The sequence below is a fragment of the Pteronotus mesoamericanus genome, unplaced genomic scaffold, assembly GCF_021234165.1.
Source record: "Pteronotus mesoamericanus isolate MK-2021 breed Mesoamerican mustached bat unplaced genomic scaffold, CSHL_Meso_final contig_68, whole genome shotgun sequence".
Lineage (NCBI taxonomy): Eukaryota > Metazoa > Chordata > Mammalia > Chiroptera > Mormoopidae > Pteronotus > Pteronotus mesoamericanus.
Genome location: NW_026555234.1, coordinates 29,438,501 through 29,462,157, shown reverse-complemented (window position 1 = coordinate 29,462,157; position 23,657 = coordinate 29,438,501). Strand labels below are relative to the sequence as shown.

General features: G+C 41.6%; 1 protein-coding gene across 3 annotated transcripts in view; it reads right to left on the bottom strand.

Annotated features, from left to right (window-relative positions):
• Nucleotides 1-23,657, bottom strand: part of ATP10D (ATPase phospholipid transporting 10D (putative)) — an 87,604-nt gene that overhangs the window by 19,067 nt on the left and 44,880 nt on the right. For all 3 annotated transcript variants that reach the window (XR_008529879.1, XM_054582138.1, XM_054582137.1), the window contains 9 exons: nucleotides 23,137-23,264; nucleotides 22,763-23,015; nucleotides 17,650-17,888; nucleotides 12,184-12,372; nucleotides 9,840-10,449; nucleotides 9,115-9,221; nucleotides 8,224-8,350; nucleotides 6,445-6,629; nucleotides 2,070-2,376 (listed from right to left, as the gene is read on the bottom strand). Coding sequence is in view for 2 of the 3 variants with exons in the window: in XM_054582138.1 (XP_054438113.1) it covers nucleotides 2,070-2,376; nucleotides 6,445-6,629; nucleotides 8,224-8,350; nucleotides 9,115-9,221; nucleotides 9,840-10,449; nucleotides 12,184-12,372; nucleotides 17,650-17,888; nucleotides 22,763-23,015; nucleotides 23,137-23,264 (2,145 nt within the window). In the remaining variant the exon portion in view is untranslated. The remainder of the gene's footprint in view (nucleotides 1-2,069; nucleotides 2,377-6,444; nucleotides 6,630-8,223; nucleotides 8,351-9,114; nucleotides 9,222-9,839; nucleotides 10,450-12,183; nucleotides 12,373-17,649; nucleotides 17,889-22,762; nucleotides 23,016-23,136; nucleotides 23,265-23,657) is intronic.

The window sequence follows — 23,657 nt, the reverse complement described above, 5'->3', positions numbered from 1 at the left end:
AGCATCTTGAGGAGGGGAACCTCCTTTGACTGAAAACAATCCAGGTGAAAACAGAAACTGAAAGACATGGCTGAGTCCTCCTCTTGCTCATCACTAAACACTGGAATGTCTCAGAGCTTAAACTCACGCTACTTCTTTTCTCCATATATGTTCATTTTTGGTGATCCCCTCTACTATTGAGGCTTTAAATATCATCCCTAGACTTATGATTCCCAACTCCATACTTCTAGCCTTTGTATCCAGCTGCATACCTGACGTCATTGCTTAGACACCTGATGGACTTTTCAAAGGTGATGTGTGTAAAACCCAACGCATGACTATCCCAGTAAATGGCAGCTCCTCCCTTTCCATTCTTCTGAGACAAAACCGTGTTGTCCCCCTTACTTCCTTCTATTATACAGCATGTCAAGTTCATCAGCAAATGTCACCAGCTCTTTCCTCAAACCATGTCCACTGCCTGACCCTGTCCCACCTCCTCCTCTGCCTCCGCTTCCATCTGGGCTCAGGCCACCATCATCTCTTGCCTCCATGATTTCAAAACCTCTCAGCCTGTTTCCTTACTCCTGGCTTTGTATCCCAACAGTTACTCTTAACACAGCAAACACATGTGATCCTTCTAACTGTGAGGCATACCATGTCCTTCCCCTGCTCAAAGTCCTCCAATCACTCACTATTTCTTCATATAAAAGCCAAAAATTGATAGCAGCCTCCAAGAACATACATGGCCTGGCCACCTGCCACCTCTCTGTCCTTCACTAACCTGCAGACAATTCTTCCTCTCCTTCCATCTGCTTTGGCCTCAAGCACACCAACCTTCCCTCTCGCTGTCTTCTCCCAGAATGTTCTCTCCCAAAGATCTCACGTGTCTTGCTTATCATTTCCTTCAAGTCTTCCCTCTCACACAGCCTTATCAGTATAATGTTTAAAGTTGCAGCTGCTGCTCACTCCCCTAAATGCTCTACATCCCCAGGCTCTGTTTTTTTTCTTAGTTGTATTTGTTACTATCTGATCTTACATATTTATGCTTAAGAAAAAGGTGCTTCGTCAGTTGTATATGTTTTTACTCCATTGCTTAGAAAAATGTCTGACACATTCAAGGCACTCCATAAATATGTGTTGAATAGATGAACAAAGGAATTGTTAATGCACCTGAATTAAGCTTTCCTGAAGGTGAACTTTTAAGAGTGTTCAGCTCCATGATTCCGTACATTACCCTCCTTAAGTCAGTTGATTTGGGGTTCTCACATGTAATCCAAAGAGTCTTGACTATTATACAATGGGGGACCCAAAAAAACCCCTGGAATTTATTTATAATAACTTGCGTACTTATTCTTACATGTTTAAACGTCAATCACCTTCAAAGTACTCTCCATTTGATGCAATACACCTATCGAGACATTTTTCCATGGCTCAAAACAGTTTTTGAACTTGCTGATTTTGAAGCCTTTTAGTGCTTCTGCTGTTTTTTGTTTCACCTCTTCCACATCAGCAAACTGTGTCCCTTTTAGGACGTTTTGTATCCAGGGAAACAAAAAAAGTCCCTCGGGGTGAGAGCGGGTGAATGGGGAGGTGGGGCATAGAGGTCATGTCGTTTTTGGTCAAAAACTGCTGACCACTCAGTGCAGTGGGGGCAGGTGCACTCGTACATCCCCCACCAGGAAGTGGGCAAACGTGTGGAGACGGTCTTCAAAAAAACCCACTGACAGCCTCCCGCCAGCAGCCGGCACACGGATACACGCGGGTCCCTGGGACACCCATGTAGCACGGAGAGCCCGTACGACAAGGAAGGGGCCCGTCCTCCTGAAGATAATTCCCGTTTCTTTGGAGTCCCCCCCTTGTACTGCCCCATCCCTATCACCTGGTTCATAGCAGGCGGTCAAATAGGCGATGGAGGGAAACAGGAATGGAGTGGGGGGATGGAGAGAAAGCAAGAAGAAAAAGAGGGCGGGGGGAGAGCACCGCCAGCCAGAAGAGTAAAAGGATGTCCTGACGGGAGAACAGGCAGAAGGACCAGCCCCCGGTGAGGCATGAAAGTGAGAGGCACGGGGCAGGGTGTCATCCCCACTCACCAATGGCCAGGGTCATCACCCGCAGGTGGTTGCGCACCAATTTCACCACCTCGCTTTTCTGCAGGGGCGTGGCTCGGCAGCAGACCACCGCTTGGCAGCAGGCAGTCAGCTCCAGGAACTGCTTCTGCAGACTCTCCTGCAGGGCAAACTCCAGGGCCTTCCCCGTGATAATGAGTCCGGCCCGCAGCCTGCAGTCGTGGGGGGCGGGAGGCGGGGGGATGCCCTCCCGTAATGATGCTTGCTCTGGAGAGGCTGGGTTCTTCTGAAGTTCTTTCAGAATTGTGCCCATCAGCATCTCGCAGGCATCCTTGAAACAAGAGGCAAAGACAGTTAGCATTGGGGCACAGGGGAGGCCACACGGAGCTAAATTTGTCATTGTCGTTCTTCAGCAATCACTGGACCAAGGCAACCCTTGGTAGGGAATGACTGGTTACGTTCGAAGATCTGAGAGTTCTTTCTCCACGCCTTGTGTGTGTATGTGGGGAGCGGTTAAAAAGATGGGGTCATCTTGTGCCCAATTCTACCGCTAAGAGATAGTTAAAGAATTTCTCTATTTGTGCATTTTTACCTTCTCAAACAGTGAATCTCAAGAGCCTTTTGGTCTTATTCTGCCACTTACAAGTTGCTTGACTTTAGGCAAATTATGTAACTTCACGGTTCTCATCTGAAAAAATGTAAATGTTGTCTACATCACAACATCGCTGGAAGGAATAAGTGAAGTCATGCACACAAAATGTAGGGCATGACACAGAGCAGGATTTAGATCAGTAATTATTGTTTTTATATCCTTTTTGATTTAATGCATTCATTCACTAAGTATTTATAGAGGAACTACCGTGAATGAGAAAACATTCTAGGTGCGGGGGATTTGCCATGAAACCAAATCCCTGCCCTTGGGGCACGTATGTTCTGGTTGAGACGGTCCCAGTGGTGCTCATCACGTTTCGTGGGTGTGCACCCTCCACTTGCCTCATCCCACACTAGTTAGGAAGTTCTTTTGATTTACTTTTGAAGCCTTCACAATGCCTAAAAGAGGGCGATACCACACACTCGATAAATACTCACCGAATGAATTCTACTCAAGAGGACTAACAATGAACTTATCCAGAAGTTGTGTCAAATGACCACTAAGAACACAGCCAAGCAAAATCCAGGAGCAGTGTATTTATGGTCATAGGCTAAGCCTGAAACAGTGTATTCGTGAAAGAGCCTTCACTCAGGGGCCATTTACTCTTATTTCAAATGCTGTTTTATCAAGCATTTATCAACTCACAACAAAAAAAGATGGGGAGGAAAGAAGTAGGTATGGATAGGCAGCCATGACACAACAAAGACTTAATAACTGCATAAACGATAAGTAAAGAGATTCAACTTTAAAATGGATGTACTGGGCAACCTTTACCTTTGGGGCAAATCTGGCCCCAATACTACAAATACTGTATTGCAGCCTTCATATGCTCATAGAGTAGGGAACACGGTCTGAGTGGATGTCCTCCCACACACGGGCACAACCTTCTATAGTTTTATGATCCTAGATTGATTATATAGATGTTTTTATCCTCTTATTTACATATGTATGTGTTTAATTTTATAAATTAATTATACTTCCATTTCAGAAGTATGTATGTACAATTAATACTCATGGTGCTTTTGCAGCCATGTGTGGACAAGGGCAGAGTGACAGAAAGAGCAAGTCCTGAGTTGTACACCTGCCCGGCGGAAGCTGAACAAGGTGATGCTCTGCCTTCTTATGTCAGCACCCAAACTGTAAACAACTGTCCTTTTCATTATCTGTTCAGTGACACATTTTCACATTTTTCACATTTTTGTACTTTTTGTTAGTGATTTCACCACTTAAAATGGTCTCAAAGCATAATACTAAAGTGCTATCTAGAGTTAGCTAAGCTTCATTCAGGTGTGAGTTATAGTGTTGTTCGATGTTAATGAATCAAGTGTGTGTGTATGCGTATAATAAAATGTCTTTAAACAAAAACACAGATAAACAAGGTTGTGTATTGATTGATTGACAAGAAAGTCGTGACCAGAGGCTCATGGGAACCTAATCCCTATCCCTTGGGGGTAATGGGTCACTATTGGCTAACACAGTGTTTGCGACAACTTTATATAACTTAACTCAATGAATAATGAGAATCAACTGTATATAAATATATATAGATATAAATTGTGTCATATAATTTAGAAAACACACTTGACAAGTAATCAGTTACAGGTGCTTAGGCCAATCATCGGAACCTTTGGGAGTCTCAGGCTCTAAAACAGGGATTCTGTAATTCTATCTGCTTCACTTGCTATAACTGTCAAATGAGATCATGTGTGAAATAGCCTTTTATAAAGTCTAATAAACATGAAAATAAAGAGATACTATCTTATGTGAAAATTTTAAATAAAAATTATAAAAATAAAACTTAAAAACGAAATGATGAACCCTGAAAGGACTTTTTATATCACAGAGCAGTAATTAATCTAGGAAATAATTATATTAAAACAAAAAATCAAAAAGACTTTAATGAGAATGGAAATTTTCTACAGTTTGTAAGTGACTACATTTACTCTAATCCAATATACCAATTTAGGAACAAAAGTCGATGGGAATTTGTAAAGCTGAGGTACTCCACTGTAGAAATGAGTGCACGCTCCATTAGTCGCCAGGTGGCTCACTTAGAATGCCACAGGAGCAAGCTGTTCCCTAAATGACAAATTTGGCTCCATAATCTTCCTTTTCTTTAACTCTTAGCATCTCCTGAGGGGTGGAGAGTGGGGGAAAGAGGAAATAATACCAGTGACTGAGCCCCTACTAAGTGCCTGGCATTTTGTATGAATGGACTTGAGTCATCCTAAATTAAGTTCACTGTGTTCTGTTTATTCTACCTGTGTGAAATTTGCATAGCTAGAACAGTACTGATAGGGAAAAAACAACAAGGACCCTCCACCGGAGACTTTTGCATTTAGAACAGTCCACAGTTGATATATTGTAACATTGTAAAGACTTCTTGACTTGGTAATGTTAAATGCTTTTACTGCAAATTGTATATTTACAAATAAATTTCACAATCCTAAAAATTTTACTGCTCCCACAAATATCAAATTCAAAATCAAACACCAAGAATTGTTTACTTTTCTTTTTAAATGTTCACTGAACCCCTTGCATCTGCCAGGCACACCATTACAGTTTACATTTTCTCATTTAATGTTTACAACACCTTCTGACAAAGGCATGGCTTTCACATTCCAGGAAAGGAAAAGGCTCAGGAAGGTAACGCCCCAAGGTCACACACTTGGTCACTGGCAGGGCAAGCATTTGAACCTGGGTCTTACCAGCCTTAGGGCTCAACCGATTTCGTGATTAAAATGACTAAGCATTTCCTTGAGCCCCGCCCCTGGCTGGTACTGGGAGCTGGCTGAAGGTTGTGGTTACGGGTCCCTGGGCCACTGCCAACTGCCGAAGGGAACCTACTCTGTGTTGAAGGAGGAACATTTTCTTTCCTCAAGTGTGCGATCTAGTTGGGTATTGACTGAGGCCTGATCCTAAAGACACGGCCACCAAACATGGCAGCCTGTGACAAGGGCCCAAGATGTGATCGGGATGACAGGCTCCCGAGGACTTGGGGGGCAGGCTGCTGTAACAGAGTGGATGTCAGTGATTAAGTATGACTAGTGAGGAAGGTTTTCCAAGCTAATTAAGTAATATGCATAAACCTTAGAATATCATTATACTAGGAAACTTCTGAATAAAATAAAATGCTTATTCACTGATTAGAATGTTTGTGTTAAATATTGGGCGGGGGTGGGAAGGACTGATAAAAAACGGCTGGGTCTAAACTTGTACGTTCCCTCACCTTAAAAAGATAGTCTTTCTTTTCCCTTAAATCTTCCAACTTTTAAAATCTTAGGAGCACTACCTAAGAATTACCACTAGAGGGCAGGCTTACCTCAAGAGTCTATTTTTAGAATTACCAGGAAAATAATATTCATCTGATTCCAATAGAAATCATCACTTCCCCTCAACTTGAAAGGGAGATATATTTCTGTCCCAGAGCTTGATGCATGGTGTCATTATGGGCTAAGTCTCGTCAAATCTCTGGTAACCCTCCCAATGTGGAGGAGGAAAAAGTAAATAAATTAAAAAGATGTTCTTTTAATGCCTTTATTCAGCAATGATTCCTCTGAAGTTTCACCAACCCTATAGAAGAGAGGATACCCTCCCGCAAGCATGAGCCAGGCTGCGATATAGAATAAATGACTGTCAAGGAGCTAATGGTTACCGGTTTTTCTTTCTCCTTGCAGTCATCAAATCACAAGTGCTCCACTGGCTTTGGAAAAACAAAAAAGACTGGTGTCATCTCGTCATACATACTTTACTTTGGGTATTGAGGATAAAGAGCTTGTCCTCTGGCTCCAGCAGTTTGCACGCGTAAGCGATGTTGACAGCTGTCTCCTGCTTGTCCCCCGTCAGCATCCAGATCTTGATGCCGGCTTTGTGAAGGGCTTCTACAGACTCGGGGACTCCCTCCTGCAGACGGTCTTCAATGCCCGTAGCACCTAAAGATTGACCAAGGGCCAAGGGGCTTGTGAGAAACTAAAGCCAGCTGACGCTCACTTGGGCTATAATTGAACTGTATCTGTTAGCCAACCCAGTCTTGCTCCAGTAACTTCCAGGGATCCAAAGGAGTGTGAAGACCCAGAACAAAACCATATCCAAAGCAGTCTTTTCAGAAGGGCCTTAGGAATCAATGAGTTTATAAAACTTCCTTGTTCTCCTTTTGGCTAGCTTCCTTTTCTGTAAATTGAGGGGGACTTTTTTCAGTTACTTAATGTAATCTTGCTCTACAATTTCATAATCCTACGATACTCCCAAGGGCGAGGGCAGAATTTTAAAGAATGCTTTTGTCGGTGAGACATAACATCTCTATTTTCAGTGGCCTTTCACAGTATAGGCCCATCGCTCCCTTTTCTGAAACGAGGCCAGGTAAGTTTTGGAGTTCAAAAGTTCTGAAAATCTGAAAAGGTAATATGGTGCATACATCTTATTTTTGTAGTATTTGGTAATCTAGCATATTAATATTTCTGCAGCAAAACATACAAATGTTCCCACTCATTAGGATCATAAAGACTTATAAACAGTCTTATCCGGTCAGACTTGTCTTCCTGCCCAGTGAGTTTGAGCCCTCAGCCCACAGAGCATTCTGGAGTTTGGGATTTCAGTTGAGGAAATGGGGACCCAGAGTACTCCCACTGTCACTGAGAAATGACTGAGCAGGGGGCATCTTTCCTCTGTTGGCCAGATGCCAGGCGAGATCAGCGTTTTTCTCTGAACCAAAGGGATGGGGCTCAGAGGTTGGCTTATTGGTGTGTTAGTGCTTCTATTAGAAACTCAATCTCCAGACTCTGAGGCAGTGGTTCTCCACCCTGGCTGCCTCTTAGAATCACCTGGGGAGCTTTTAAACATTCCATGTCCAGGCCACACATCCGAGCGACTGAATCAGCATTGCTGGGCGCAGGATGCAGGCGCCAGTACTTCCAATAGTGCTCCAGAAGATTTCAAGACGCAGCTCGATCTGACACAAGAGGTGTCAGTTGTGTGACCTTTGGTCGAAATAAGGAAGTAAGAGAAGATGGGGAAATAAATGCCCCTAATCCAGCCGGGTAAAGAACAGGGGCCCTGGAGCCAGGCAGGCCCCAGTTTGTGCCCAGCCTTGTCGGTTACTAACATGTGCCTTCGAACAAGTCATGAAACTGCTCTGTGCCCCAAGTTTCTTCATAATAAAATGAAGTTCCATTGTGCAGATTCAAAAAGACAACCCATATTAAGTAACGCACCCAATACCTGGCAAGAAACTTTAGCTTGCACCCCTTGAACCAGGATATTTATTCGACTTTGTATTCTATGCTAAGTGCTGGGTTTTTAAATGACTTTCTGAAGAACAACCGCCCTGACCTCGTTACAAATAGAGTCTAGTTCACTGTAGTGGGGAACAAAATGGAAAGGACTGGAAGGCAGGCAGAGGTGTGCCCGAACAGGGTGGGCAGAACCACATACATCACATCCAAGTGGGAAAATAACCAGTCAGTACCTTAGCAATGTCAAATGTTTTTCAAAATTCTGCATTCAGAAACCATAACATAGTCTACCTACCAAGTAAGGTTAGTTGGTTTTCCAACTTCATGGCAGATTCAAGTAGTAACTCTTCCCTGTTGTCAATGCTGGTTTCAGCTAAAAAATGATTCCTCAGCCACTCTGCATATTCAGTGTCACTCATGACCTATGGGGGGAGGGGATGGAAAGGAGCTTTGAGGCCGACCATACGATGACTGTGCCAGGACTAACTCCTAGAGAAGCCATCTACTTATTTCAGGTATTCTTTCTCTCTCTGGGCACACTCATGCCAAGTCCATACCCTCATGTACCTGGTCATAAGCTTCCCAAATTCCATGATCAGTCTAGTGCAACACTGCTGATGGATGAACCCTATAGCTCAGCATCTCTGGGGAATCCCAGGCACCACAGAGGAGGAAGCTGGGTGAATCTAATTACATCAGAGAGCATGCAGCTAGGAGCTTAGCTTAGTTTAGAGTAATTCTAATGGTGCAGTTGAGAAACTGGTATCCACACTGTTCAGTTGGAGGTATTGAAGTCAGCAGCAGCTCTGATGTCTTTTGATGGGTGGTGGACGGGGTCAGTCATTGGCAGACGTAAAAAGAGAGAGGGGACCACATTGGTGAGGCCAAAAAGTCGGGTTCCAAACACAAATTGAATGGAATTCCTTGGGAAGGAACAAATGATTCATTTTCCTTTGTCTTCAGGTTGCCAGAGAGGGAGAGGCTGCATTTAAGTTCCTATAAAGCAGCTGAAGTAGAGGGGGGTGAGGCACTTTGTATCTATTCACACCTAGTTGTGAGAATGGGGAGTTCAAGATCCAAAGAAACCCTCTGCCTCTTCAGTACAAAAGTAGCCCAGGGGATGTCAGGTGCTTTTAAATCAAATTACCTGGCAGGCAAGGACAGGTAGTGTGCTAAGCAGCCTCACCTTCTTTGCTATACATAAAGTGCGTAGGCCTCGCTTGGCATAGTCGTCCAAGTGCTTCTGGGTTTTCTCCCTTATTAGCACCTGCTGTTTTTCCAGACTGGCTCCATCTGAAATAATGAACAAAACACAGGTGTTCCCACCAGTCTGCCCAATTACAGACAGATCTGTAAAAATAATAATAGCTAAACCCACAACAAAAGGCCTTGTGGTTTTGAATCTCAAATAAACATTTATAAAAGGGCCCTCAGAGTTCATCTTTCCCTTGTTCCTTCTACCTGGGGAGAGGAAAATACCAAGAACTTAATACAAATACTGTTCCCACACCATCAATAACGTAACTATAATAATGCTATCAGTTGCTCATCAAGCGCTTACCATTTGTTAGGCACTGGGCAAAGGCTGTACATACATTGTACGCAGTATGGCATTAAATCTGAGGAACGTATAAGCAAGATAATATAATCCCCATTTACTGAGGATTTAGGCAGAGAAGTCAGGTAACTTTATCAAGATACAGCTAATGAGAGAAGCCAGATTTGAACCCAGGTCTGGGGAGCCCCAAACTTGAGATGCTTTCTCACCACATCCTAGTGAGCTTTCCCTATTTCACCAAGTGTGATCGATCCGCACACACCTGCGTGTTTGCCTTCATAAAACCATTGGAAGTGGTCTTTTAACCTGCAAGCCCTTCATACCACTCCCCTCTCAGCTCTGTACAAACCCACCTGGGGAAGCTTCGGAGAGCAATTCCATGATTACAGAATCCGCACCCTTCGTATACACCACAACTTGGTTGGACAGGGGGTGTCGGACCACAACGGACATTCTTTTTCTTACTGAGTCGAAGGGCAGGATGTGCAGAAGTTGAAATGTTAATGGTCCCAAAGCAGCAAAGTCCACCATGACCTGCTCTGGTGTCCGGGACTGTAAAGTGCATTGGTAAGCCCTGGCGGCATACACCAGCGCCGCTTCGTCTGGGCTCTCGGCCTCGTAACACAGGTGGGAGGCCACGGGCTGTCCGGCGGGGGCATCCGCCTGGACACTGGTGACGCCTGCATCACCGTTTTGTTTCTCTGCTTCTGTAGGGCAGGCTGCGCTACCAGAGCCCTGAGGGCTCTCGCCAGCATGGGAGACCTCTTCCTCCACGGGGGAAGCCAGTTTCATTCGGCTGAAGAGAGGGAGTCTGCTCACAAAGGCACTGGGGACCCCAGACGAGGGCTCTTTCCCACTGGCAAGAGATGGTGAACTCGATCTTCGGACAGACAATCTCTGAAAAAGATTTTTAATCTCTTCCAAAGACTTAATGGGCATTCCACTTAGCGAAGAGAGTCTGATCTAGGAAAGAATTTGGGAAGGTCTCAATAAGAATATACAAAAGCATTTTAAGACAACTTGGAAGTCAAACTGGGAGAGAGTTAGATACAAAGAGCTGCCCCTCCCTTAAATAGACAGCAGCCAGCCTCATGCTTACACCTGCCACGGAAAACATTAACAAAAATAAAAATAGCCATTATGAAAAAGATGTGCCTATGCTGATGGCATTGTGAATTTCTGCAACCATTTAGGAAGAAATTAGACAACAGATAGCAGAAGACAATGCTAATACTACTAGTCGTGCGTGTACTTATTAGCAATTTTTCCTGATGAGCTAATTTAAAATATAGGAAAATCAATAATCTTTATTGTATGCATCCTAGCAATAACAATTTAAAAATTGTAAGCAAATTAACTATTCAATAATAGCATATTAGATTATGAAGGCCAGTTAATTGGATCCTAAATTTTTCTCATTCAGAAATGCCCAAGGAATTAAAAAGTTTTCTCCTAAAGATTTTTAATTTTATGATACTTTGAGCAACTCACGATGGTCAATTTTCCAACTTGCTAGAACTCAGAAATGAAAAGCGATGCTCAATCATGAATGATGTTCCTGGGTCCCACGGGAGTTCTGATTAGCTCCTTATTCACTGCCTCTCTATCATTGCCTTGAAATATCATGAAACTTAGGCTCCTATATGCCTGCAGAAATTTTATTTTCAGCTAGAGAAGATTACATTCTTTAGGGATAAGGTACCAATATTTCTTAAGCAGAAAACACCACAAGATGCCGACTTTGGAAATAGCTGGCTGTGAAGTGTTATATTGGGAGAAAACAGAACATCCAGTCGTTTACTCTCTAATTCTATAATCACTTTTCGGGGGATAACTTTCTAGTTGAAATTTTATAAAAATACAGTTTCTGATCAAATGAAAGCTTAATTGGAAGTAAATTATTTTTATGTTAAAGTTGACCACCTCTGAATTTGCCAGAAGAAAATGATCTGATGGAAAATTAAAACTTAATTGGGTTGTGCTGCAAATTGAATTTTAAGTGGATGTGTGCGGAAGGGGAGATAGTCAGACCCAAGGAAGCCAGCACAGCAAGTGGCGAATCGCCAGTTTCTAAAACAACTTTTCCTTTTTAATTGAAAACGAATTTCCCATGAATTCTAAGCTACAAGTAGACTTTAGAAATCTGGCTTTTGTGGGACTTGCAGATCCTCGGTATATTGCAGATGCAGTGGATTTTAGATTGATCGAGCTAAAGCTAACTCAAATGGTACATGAAAAGAGGACATTATCATTAAACATAATAATAAATCCAGTACTTTGTGTCTTGCTTGATGCAGTGTGTACTATGTGGGAGGTCTCAGCAGCCTGAAAGAAAGCTGCAATTTGGTAAGAAAACGAAAGCAAAATGAACAGAGCCCCATTCCACAAGCCTTGCTTTCATCAACTGCCCTCCTGTGATCGGGCAAGCTGCTTAACCTCCACTGTAAAACAGGAAATTACAGAAGAATCATATGAATCCTAACTCATGGGGCTGCTTGGGGGATTAAATATGTTAATACTGATCAATCACTTAGAACATTATAAGTGCACAGCACAGATTAAGTGCTGTAGAAAGGTTAAATTGCTATTACTGGCTACTGTTGTTATTATTAATTATTATCCACATAACAAGACCAGTACATTTAAATGCTAAGTTCTCTGCTGGAAGGTGACCCTTGTTTGCATCAGAGGCCTTACCTTTTGTCTTGGTTGGTTAGGGGCAGAAACCACTACTGTGTTGCAAATCGCCAAGGCAATGAAGAAGTCGATGATGTAGAGAGTTTCTGACGGTGGCTTTGGGACAGACTCATCTAGCGGGATGAAGAGCTGAGGTGTAATCTGACTAAATTTGTCCAAAAGCCTGGTGTCTGGTACCACATCTGTTTCCTAGAGATCCAATAAGACCAAGTATTATAACAAGTATCTAAAACTGAGAGTTTTAAATCGAAATGAGAAATAGCTTTTATAACCAGAATATATGAAGGATGAAACAGTAAATTTTATTCTCCTCAGAAAGATTTAATGTACAAGGTATCATAGAAAGCGAGAAGAGAGAAAGACAAAAAAAATGGAAAATTCGGAATGTACAATATCAGTGGGGTCTACCTTGACTATTAACCTAAACTAAACAAGAGACAGGGACAACGTCTTGCACCAAAATGTAGCTGAGTGAGTGTACCCTCACACAGTGCCAGAGCTATATATGTTATTATGTCTAGGACTCTACTTTGGGTATAGATTCATCCAAAAGCAACTGATGAGTACCAACTCTTGATAAAGTGAGGGTGTTATTCATATGTTATTTTAACAAAATATATTATGACTCTGGTCACTAGTATTGTTAAAAAGCAACACTCCAAAATAAAAATTACAATGAGCAGACTACTAGATTGAATCAGCATTTCCCAGTAACATTCCACAATTATGGGTTCCTCCAAGAGATCTCTGATCATCAGAAATACATGGCAACTCTACTCTGTGCCCTCCTCTTAAAGATTCTTAGTACAAATTGGCTCTAACAAGTTCTGTTATTGAAAAAAATACTCCATTTTGTTTAACAGAATGCTTCTCACACTTATTTTAGGAGTACTAGTTTTAACAAAGACTGTTGGCACAGGAATCTGTTTATAATCCAGTAACATATAGTCAACTCCTTTAGAAATTTTTCAGAAAAATCAAAAGGGACTTCAAGTCAAGCTTCCACAAAAATGCCACTGTATTCTAGAGGAGTCCTAGATGCAGTCAGCTGCCAAAGGATACTGAATGCACGAAAGCCAGGAAGAGTGATTTAGAGAAAAAAGGAAAATATGGAGATGTGTGATATTAGACTCAGGAGACTGTGGCATGTACTTTACGCTTAGGAATTTGGTGAGAATTAGCATGGGCTTAGTAAGAACAATACAGGCTGGAAATCATATGGGTTTGGGTTCAGGTCTTAGACCCACTGCACACTAGCTAGTGGCCTTAGCTTACTTTCACCCCTTCGGCTACATTTTTCTCTTCCAAAGAATCCTCAAATAACACCTGCTGCAAAAGCATAACTGTATAAAGTAAAGGAGATAGCAGGTGGGATGACACCGGCACAACAGGACCCCAAATAATGAAATGTTCCTTTTCTTTCCCAAATGACACACTCAGCTTTAGGGAAGGTTGCCCAGTTCACAGTTTTTTCCCCCATTTTTTAATTATATTTTTTTCCATCACCATCTATCCCAGTAACACACGCTTCCACCTCCACATTTCCCTTCCCCCTACAATCACCACACTGTTGTCTTTGACCATGTGTCTTTTTTCTTTTTTACTCAATCCCTCCACCTCCCCCCATCCCCAACCCCAGAGCTGTCAGCCTGCTCTCTATCCAAGAGTCTGTCTCTATTTTACTTGTTAGTTCAGTTTATTCATGAGATTCCACATCTGAGTGAAATCATATGGTATTTGTCTTTCTCTGACTGGCTTATTTCTTAAGTGTCCATCAGCAGATGAGTGGATAAAACAACTATGGTACATTTCCATAATGGAATACTACTTGGCCATAAAAAAAACACTTTTAAAAAGAAGAAGAAAATTTTACCCTTTTCAACAGCATGGATGGACCTGGAGAACATGATGCTAAGTGAAACAATGGGTTTTAAAGGTCCAAGTTATCTGCTGTTATGAAACATTCTTACATTTCTATTCAAACACATCTATACCTCTTGGTCTGTGGTATTGGACTTAGCAAAACTTGAATCTTGTTGCAGTTTGGTGGAGTTCATAGGCATTTATAGTCTGGTGGCTGTTCATTAATAAGTTGCCCACATTTCCTCATGACACATTTCTCAAACACAGTAACGCTGAGCTGATTCCTGCGCTAGGCCCTCGGTACTCAGAGAACAACATCTTCCTCAAAATCAGAAGAAGAGAGTGGTGAGGTCTGAGAGACTTCTCAATGCTTAGTCAACCTAGGGATGACTGTGAAACTTGCTGCATGATATTTATCAAAGCCTATGATTATCCCATCATCCAGTGCTTGTGAGACTTCATGGGTTGGAGCAATACTGCCAGAGGCAGTCTTCTCAGAAAGTTAATATTAAGCAGCACCCCCACCAAAGAAAACCAAAGAGTTTCATACTGAAATAAGTTGAAGAAATTTTTAAATTAAACAAGTTTGTTTTTTTTTTAAACTGAAGCATTTCTCTGAGAGTTTGATGGGTACTGGAAATCTCCAAGAGGCTAGTATGAGCAGGCTTCTCAAATTTTACATCTTAGAGACGTTTGGTCTATGGAACATGTTTGGGGCTGAGAGAACTTATAATATTGATTTCACTGTACCAGTGATCTCTACATTGATAACATAAAGATTACTGCATTCTGAAGTTCATCTCGAACTAATGAAAGGTTTGGAACTTACATCTTTGTAAAAAATGCTATTGGCGAGGTCCGTCGAATACCTCACTTGGGGAATTTGATGGCTCCCTGACCGACAGCCTGTGCTGTGACCATGAGAACAAGAGAGAGTAGAGCTGAGCAAACCTGAGGCGCTGGTCAGACACCCTGTGTTTTCAAAAGGAACTGTCAACATACATTTGAGAAAAATCCAGAAACTCAGGACTAGACAAGACCCTAAAAGCATCATAAAACAATACACAGAAGATCCCAGAAGAAGATTTAAGGAAAGATCCATGTCAAGGTGAAGAGGGAGCATTCTTCCACTTTAGTTGGTCTCTGTAAAAATAAGTCAGTCCCTAGTGGCTGAGATATTTAGTTGCTGAATTGAGGAGAAACTATAAAGTTATCACACACAATTCTGATTTATATGACTGAATCTATAGACATATTTCCTAAGATCCAAATCTTCCTCACTGAGACCCTGTATTACAAAATTGACTTTTGTTCTTTTTTTCTGTGATGGATAGTTTTTGCCTTCTCTGAACTCCTACTGCTTCGAGAACCAGACCCATTCCATCTTGCTTTAAATGATTCCCTGCACATGTACTTCGCTTCCATAGAGTTTATAAGTTCCTTTAAAGGAAGGACCCTATCGTACTGATCTTTGGATCCTTAACTCAGTACTTGGCACACGGATAAACAAGAAAAGTTTATTGTTGTCTGTCACTATCAAACACTTGCTGATTTTACATTCACAAAGAAGGGGAGAGATAAACAGACTTACAAAGATGTTTCTATTTGGAAAACAAATAAATAAACCCCTGTCACTTAGCCCCAGATAGACATTTTTTTAAATGCAGAGAATATTTATATTCGTAATTAGAGAATAGAGAGCAAAATGTGGATAGCTCCCCATGATTAATCAAAGCCTTATCCGATTTCATGGTGGGAGTCCAACATCTTTGTGCTCATCTTATATAATATGTGACTATTTCAAATGTTAGATTTCCCCCATAGTTCACAGTCCTACCAGGCTGCAGATTTCATGTTCAGGTTACTTTCTTTTTTCCCCCCATACAAGTCCAAATTAAGCAAACAAACACTGGTCAAGACTCCTCTTTGCCTGCTAAGAATGTTTGCTGAAACTTTTGGGTGGCCTTAATATGTGCTGAATGTTAAATTTGTTTTAAAACTGAGAGTGACAGGAACCTACTTTAATTGTTTTTGCAAAACCAAACACAGCCACGGTTTAATAACAGACAGAGCTCCTCTATGCAGGAGACAAAGTTGACTGACCAAGCAGCTCTAATGCTGAGCCCTGCTGCTCCCCTACTTCCACCTATACTCAAGGTTTTACTTCCACTTTCCACGGCCATCCCCACGCCTTTCAGGAACCCACAGCTCCACCTCTACAACTTTGGTTTATGTATGGACACAAATGCCTCCTTCTGGCTCCCTCAGATTTCTAAATACCACAGACCTGAAAGGAGAAAAGACAAAGGCCAGTAACCACACGCTGACAATCCCTCCTCCACACTGTGTTCTTCCGTGCTGCGGTTCTGAGCCTTCGCACGTGTCACACCTGTATGCCCCAAGTGCCTTTCCTTCCTTTCCTACTCTGGAATCCCCTACTCATTAGTTTAATCCCAATTAAGCAAGTTTTACTCTTTTGTGCAGCCTTTCTTGATCCCTCCCTATCCCTTTAGAGTTGATCATTCTCTTCTTTGTGACCTCACTGTACTTTGTATTAGCAAGTACTACAGCATCATGAATACAGGATTATATTTATGTACATGTCTGCCTCCTCTACTTAGAGCAAAACTGAAGAATAGATGTATGTCTTCCTCATTTTATATCCAAGCGTCTAGCATTATGTCATTGCCTTCCAGGAATCTATTAATTCATTCATAATTAATTCACCATAAATACTTATTGTTGATCTGTGGTGTCAGGCGTGCTTCAAGGAAAGGGGTGCAGAGGATGGACGAGAGCCTGGCTTGCGTGGCACTCACACTACAGCTGGGAGAGACAGTAGATGCAAAACACTAACCTATACACAAGTAAGAAAGATGCTTCTAGTTGGGACAGAGAGTTTAGGGGAGGCGGTGCAAAGGAAGTATTTGGACTTGGGAGGTGGAGAAGGTTTACTGAGGTGGTCACATCTGGCTGAGGCTTCAAAGAAAGGAAGGAGACAGCCATACAAAGACCTAAGAGACCAGCCATGCAGCGGGAATGAACTGCACACTTGCGGAATGAAAACCTCTAGAGGACTAAAGAAGCATTAAAAATGGCTTAGAAAGTAAAGGTTCTATTTCAAAAATAAGTAATACGAATGCAGTACACACAGGCTTCAATCTTTCAAGAGATGACAGAAAATGGAACGGCTTTGAAAAGCACCAAAAGGCTTCTTAACTTCCCCATGATTTGGACACATGTACTTACCTGTGTGAGAGAGAACTCTGGTCAGCTTTGCTGAGAGGGAGCCACGGTGGGTACACCAAGGTAGCCTTCTTCAGACTCACACATGATTGGCCCTGACCAGAAACCTCACTTCTTTTTTTTTCCCCCCCAGAAATGATATAGCATCTCTCAATATTGAAGTAGCCCCCAAATTAGGAATTTGTAAAATTGTTTGTTTATACTTCTAATTACGCGCGTGGCACTCACACTGAACTGCAATTGTGTGGTCTCTTCTCTGGTCGAAAAGACAAGTGTTGGGCTCTATTATAATTACGAGGATGTCCTGTCATTATTCATCATGGATGGACAACAGTCAAGTCACGCATTCACACTTACAATGGGGCTACTGAAAGCAGCCTGTCTGGAACGAGGCACTTCGCTGGCTCCTTCTCCACTTCCCAGAGCCGAACAGCTCCCAGCCAGATGACTCGAGGATTTACTTCCCAAAGGCCCATTATGAACCGTCCTGCAGCTGGGGGCCCTCGGTCTTGCCATATTGCTGAGAGAGCCATCGGGAGTGTCTGCAAAATCCTCATCTTCAGAGACAGCTTCCTGATAGGACTCTAACCTCTTGGCTGAGGGGTAAAAATCACACTGCGTCATTGCCTGAGAAGAACCACTTGCAAGTTGAATATCAGGTATTTCCTTGAGCAGCTATTTCATACCACCTCCTCCTTTTCCAAACCTGGTCCCCAACCTCCCCTCCTGCAATACTCTTAGTTAATGAACTTACCTCATGGAGAAAAGTAGCAGCAATCAGGTAGGAACTCATTTCTTTCCCCATCATTGAATCTACCAACCCATCTGCATCGGTACCCAAACTCTCTGTCTTCCCTCTTCTTACTCTGCATAAAAGATTCCAATGCCACACCCTCCGCTCGTGATCAGCATCCACCCCTCTGGCCTTCTCAAGGACTCTGGCCTTGTAATTCTCCCCTCTCTCACTTACACCAATCTCTTTGCAACCAACCCCATGGCTTTCTGTCCCTGTCTCCCCACTGACACTGCTGTTTTCAAGGCCATCCCTTATCACCAAATTGAATGATCGCACCTGTCTGTGTTTTATTTGAACTCTTGGCAATATCCAACAGAGGTGACTGTTTTCTCCTTGAAATGGCTTTTTGTTTCTCTAACACCATGTGTCCCTGTTTTTCCTCCTATTTACAATGGCTGTTCCATCTTAGTGTCTCCTGCTCTCTTCCCTCTTCCTCGGCCCTCAGTACTGGGTTGCTGCAGAAGCTCCTTCCCTTCTCCACCTATAATACTCTTCCTTGGTGATGTCATCTGTTCCCATCTTTGAAATATCATCTCTTTGCACAGCACCTCCAAACCTATACCTTCAACTCTGACTGCTAATTGGAATCCAGCGTCATAGATCCAGTTCTTCATTTGATACTTCCAGTTGGATGTTTAGGAGGTTCTTTAAGCAGATCTCTGCATAGCTCACCCCCTTACTCCCCTCAAGTATCTTATCATGTCCTCCGTCAGTGAAGACTTTCAGATCTAACCACCATATTTACTATAACTCCTATCCCAGCACTTACCACCGTCTATACACTATATATCTTATTTGCTTACATTTTTACTATTAACCCCAAAAGAGCAAATAATTCTATCTGTTTTGCTAATATGATATCCCAAAGTGCCCAAAGCAATGTTGACGGATAATAAATACTTGTTGAATTGGTAAACAGATAACTTAAATTTCACATGTGAAGACCAAACTCTCCTTTTCTTCTCCCTCACCCTTACTCTTTCTGTCTTCCCCATCTCTGCAAATGGTACCTAACTATCTAGTTACTTACGCCAAATACCTAGGATTCTCCCTGATTCCTCTCTCCTTCCCCAGCCCCCACAGTCAAAGCATGGCCAACAGCTGTCCATTACTCATCCAAAATACATCCCGAATATCTTGACGTCTCTCCATCTCCATCGCCTCAGGCCATGCCGTCATCCCCTCCCAACAGAACTAGCCCAATAGCCTCGTAACTGGTCTCCTTGCCCCTCAGCACTCTCTGCCTCGCACAGTAGCTAGAATGATCTTCCTCAAAGATAAAGCACAAAACTCTCCAGTGGCTTCGCAATTCACTCAGAATAAACTCTGAACCCCTTTTCCTGGCTTACACAACTCCAAGTGACCTGACCTCTGCTGATGCCTTTTTTGCCTCTCCTTCTTCCATACTTCCACACTCTTCCACTAAAACCCAGCCTCACTGGCCATTGTTTTACTTTGAAAATTGCCCCTCACATTTCAGCCTGAGGGCTCGCTGAGCTGCTCCCTCTGATTGAAAGGCTTTTGCCCCTGAACTTCAAGATTCTGTAATTTAGATCTAGGCTCTAATGTCCCCTTTAGAGAGGACTTGCCCATTCATCCGACCTCAAATAATCTTTGTCATATCATTCCATTTTAATTCTTTGCAAAGCACTTTTTACTATTTAGTATTTTTCTTGATTCAAAAATTAATTTATTTATGACTCTTTTCTCCAACAGAAGCTCTGAGAGAGCAGTGGCCTTATCTGCCTTGTTTATCATTGTCTGGCATCTGGAATACACAGTAAATAGTCAACAAACACATACTTGGTGGATTGCACATTTTCTGGATGCTGCTTAGTCCATGGACCAAATTTCTAAGTTTATCATTGTCTGGAATCTCGAATATACAGTAAATAGTCAACAAACACGTACTTGGTGGATTGCACATTTTCTGGATGCTGCTTAGTCCATGGATCAAATTTCTAACTATCATGTTCTAAAACATGAAATCATCTGTGAGATGTGTTTAGTTTAATTACATATGTGTAAGAGGCTCTCTTTCCAAGCAGAAATATTCTTTATGGAGATATCTCTTAGGTAACACTTTTGCTAGAAAAGCCTGAAGGATTAACCTGTTTTCACTGCGGTGAAAAGAATGTCTTAGACTTAATAATATGTCTCCCCAGGATTAAGTTCTCGGGAGAACTGGCCTCTGCCATCACCCCCTTCAGCACTTAGTGTGCTTGTGTGTGTGTGTGCATGTGTGTGTATGTATGGACTCATTTTTAAGCCACTGCAAAAATGAGACTAGAAGCTCCAGATGTATATAGTAAAGAAGTGCTCACAGACAACATAAGCATCTTAATTAGTGCAACACTCCATGGTTCACAAGCAGGAATCTTATCGATTAGTTGTCATGGTAGCATTTGATTCTTAGTCACTTGGTATCTTCTCTGCATAAGAAGCCACAGAAGAGAAGTATTCACTGGTCAGCAGCGTGTATGTTCAGGGACTGGGGTAGGGGAAGGCTGGTAATTGGCTCTCGTAAATGTTGCAAATACAAAATTATAAATGCTACCGATACTAAAAATAATGCAGTGCTTTCCACTGTGTGCATTATGAAACATCAGTGAATATTTCTTGAAAATAAGACATCTATGGTCAAAGGATTTTAGAAAACTCCAGCCTCACCAAGGGCATGAAGGCTTAGCTACAGGGATGTTCACTGCAGCATCGTTTACCACAGCAAACGACTGTCAACAGCCTAAACGAAGGGGCTAACTACATAAAGCATGGCAATTCTCACATGTAGTACACGGTAACCACTAGAAGAATACAGAGATAATGGAAAGGGAGTCATGATGAAGTCTTAAGAAAAAAGAGTATAAAAGTAAAAGCATATGGTGATGCCACTTTTGTTTAAAAACCACATATTAATGTGTACGTGAAGAACAAGCTCCTAAGAAATGCACTAAAGGAGGTGTCAGTCCTGCCCTGAAGTGAGAGAGAGATTCAAAGCTAGAGGTTCTGCTGCTGGCCCTGAAGAGGCCACCTGCCATGGGTTGGGCTGGCTCGAGGCGCTCAGAGCGCCCCAGGCTGAGAGCCAGGGGAAGAGCCGGGCCACAGCCCCATAACCGCAAGACTCAGAATTCTGCCCCAAACCCGTGAGCTAAGGACAGTCTCCCGAGCCTCAGATACGATCACACTCCCAGCTGACACCTGGGCTTCAGAGTGGTCAAAGACCCCAAGAGACTCTTGCCCCACAGAAGCCATGAGATTGTATATTTGTATTGTTTTAATCCACTGAATTTGTGGCAATTCATTATGCAGCAATAGAAAACTAATTCAACTGTAAGTCGTAAACCAGGAAAATATTTGCTTCATCAAGAAGAAAGGGATATCAGGGCTGGTAATCAAATTATTTAACAACTGGTTCAATCAAAGTGCACAAATGAAAATGGATGCTGGCCACACACCACTTAGACCGGGACATACAAGCTGAACATCAGCACTGACTTAATAGATAAACACCCCCTACAGAATACTATGACTAAGGACAACTCTTGTAAAACGGGAAAAGGTCATGGAATTCAAATGACCAACAAATATATAAAAAGCTAAACATTGTTACTAAATTACAAACTAAGATAATGAAATGCCCCCTGTGTCTACAAAAATCACAGACACTAAAAAGAATAAATTCATCCCACTATGGTTGGGCATGAGAAACAGGCATTTTCTTTTATCTATCATAATTTTTAATCTTATTTGTCTATCTTCTTGCTCTAAATTCTAAACTGTAAGAAATCATGGACTAATGCCACCTATTAGTAGCTCACAAAATATTTTGAATAAGTAATGTTATTGAATATACTGTTATAATATAAATCTGAGCTCGACCACAAATAGTGCAATACTATGTACTTAATGTAATGAACTCACTTGCAAAAAAGTTCATGAGATACTGTTGAATAAAAGAAGCAAATTTAAAATTAATATCATAACATGTTCTAACTCATAAAAAGGAAATGGGTAAATAGATACGTTCACATTTAGAGAAATATGCATAAAGAAATGGATGGTTATATATTCATCAAACTGTTAATGGTGGTTAACCTTTAGAGAGTGGGGCTTTTGTTCTGAACACTTCTCAGAATTATCTTCGTAGGAGCACATATGACTTTTATAAATAACAAAAGTAAAGTTCAAGTCTTTATAAAAAGCTTAAGGTAATTTATGTATTTACTTCCTAAGTATCAGGAGTTCAGCTCATCTGATTCATTCTTAAACTAGGTGATCTTAACCAAGAATCCATGAACACTTATGGGCTGAATGTTGGGGTTTGGGGGAGCTTGTAGTCCTTTTGGAATTATTTTCAAAATATTTTTTAGGATATGGCTTATATTTTCATTAGATTCTCAAAAGCATCTACAATGCAATTATCATTGTCGCCGCTACAACGCCAATGCCTACTCCTATCGGTAATTCACTTGCTTTTAAAAGAAACCATGGCAACAGACTCCTTGACTTTGACCTACTAACTTCTGAAGGGATGGCAATTAAGCTTAATGCCCATTTGTATGATTAAGTACCCAATACTTAAGTATAGAGCTTCTATACTAGAATCATCAAACCTTCAGGTGGGTGTAAAAAGATCAAAGTTAAGGTTGGTTTTCATATATGCCCAGCACTCACCATTTTCTTCATGACCATAATCAAAGCCTGCCACACTGCATCTTCGAAAAACCATCTTATTCTCTGTGAGGGTTCCTGTCTTATCAGAAAAGAGGTACTGAATCTGTCCAAGATCCTCGGTGATATTCAGGGCTCGGCACTGAACAGTAGAGTCCATTTTCTCATTGTAGAAATCCACATCACTTTGAATAAAATATATTTGTCCAAGCTTCACAATTTCAATAGAAACATAGAGAGAAATGGGAATCAGGACCTGAAAAGAACCAAACCATTTTAAAAAATGTCACAGGCGGAAAAGGAAGGTTGAGGAATCAGAGATAGCTGGATAAGTAGCAAAGATCTTAAAATTCTATAATGAGCTCGACAGCAATTACCTGTAACAAAATGATCATGGTCCAAAACATATAGAATCCTGCCAACACTGGTGATATGACACGTCCATCAGGCTCAGGAATATGAAAAAAGGGTATGTTTTTGTATCTACTCAACCAGATTCCATGACCTTTCAGAAAAAACACAGATATCAAATGGATGCTACATATATATTATGTAAATACAGAACTTTATTTCTTAAAAAAAAGAGATGAGAGAATTAATTTTAGTTGAACAATTATTTGTTTTTGGAAACAAACTCAAATTCAAAATTCTATACATTCTCTTGTCTCTGTCTCTATTTAAATCCCTCCCCAGGCCCTTCAGCACTGTGGCATGTATAACTGCATATCATCAACATTCGTGCTTATCAGGCCAAAGAATGAGATTAGGATTTGAGGGGAAAAAGTCACTGGCAAATAAAGCCTTCCTTACATAAGTCAGACATTCATAAATCTCTGAAAGTAAAATACTTTTAAATGAATATCTTGCTGAAAAGATGTCTAGGCAAATAATGAAATTT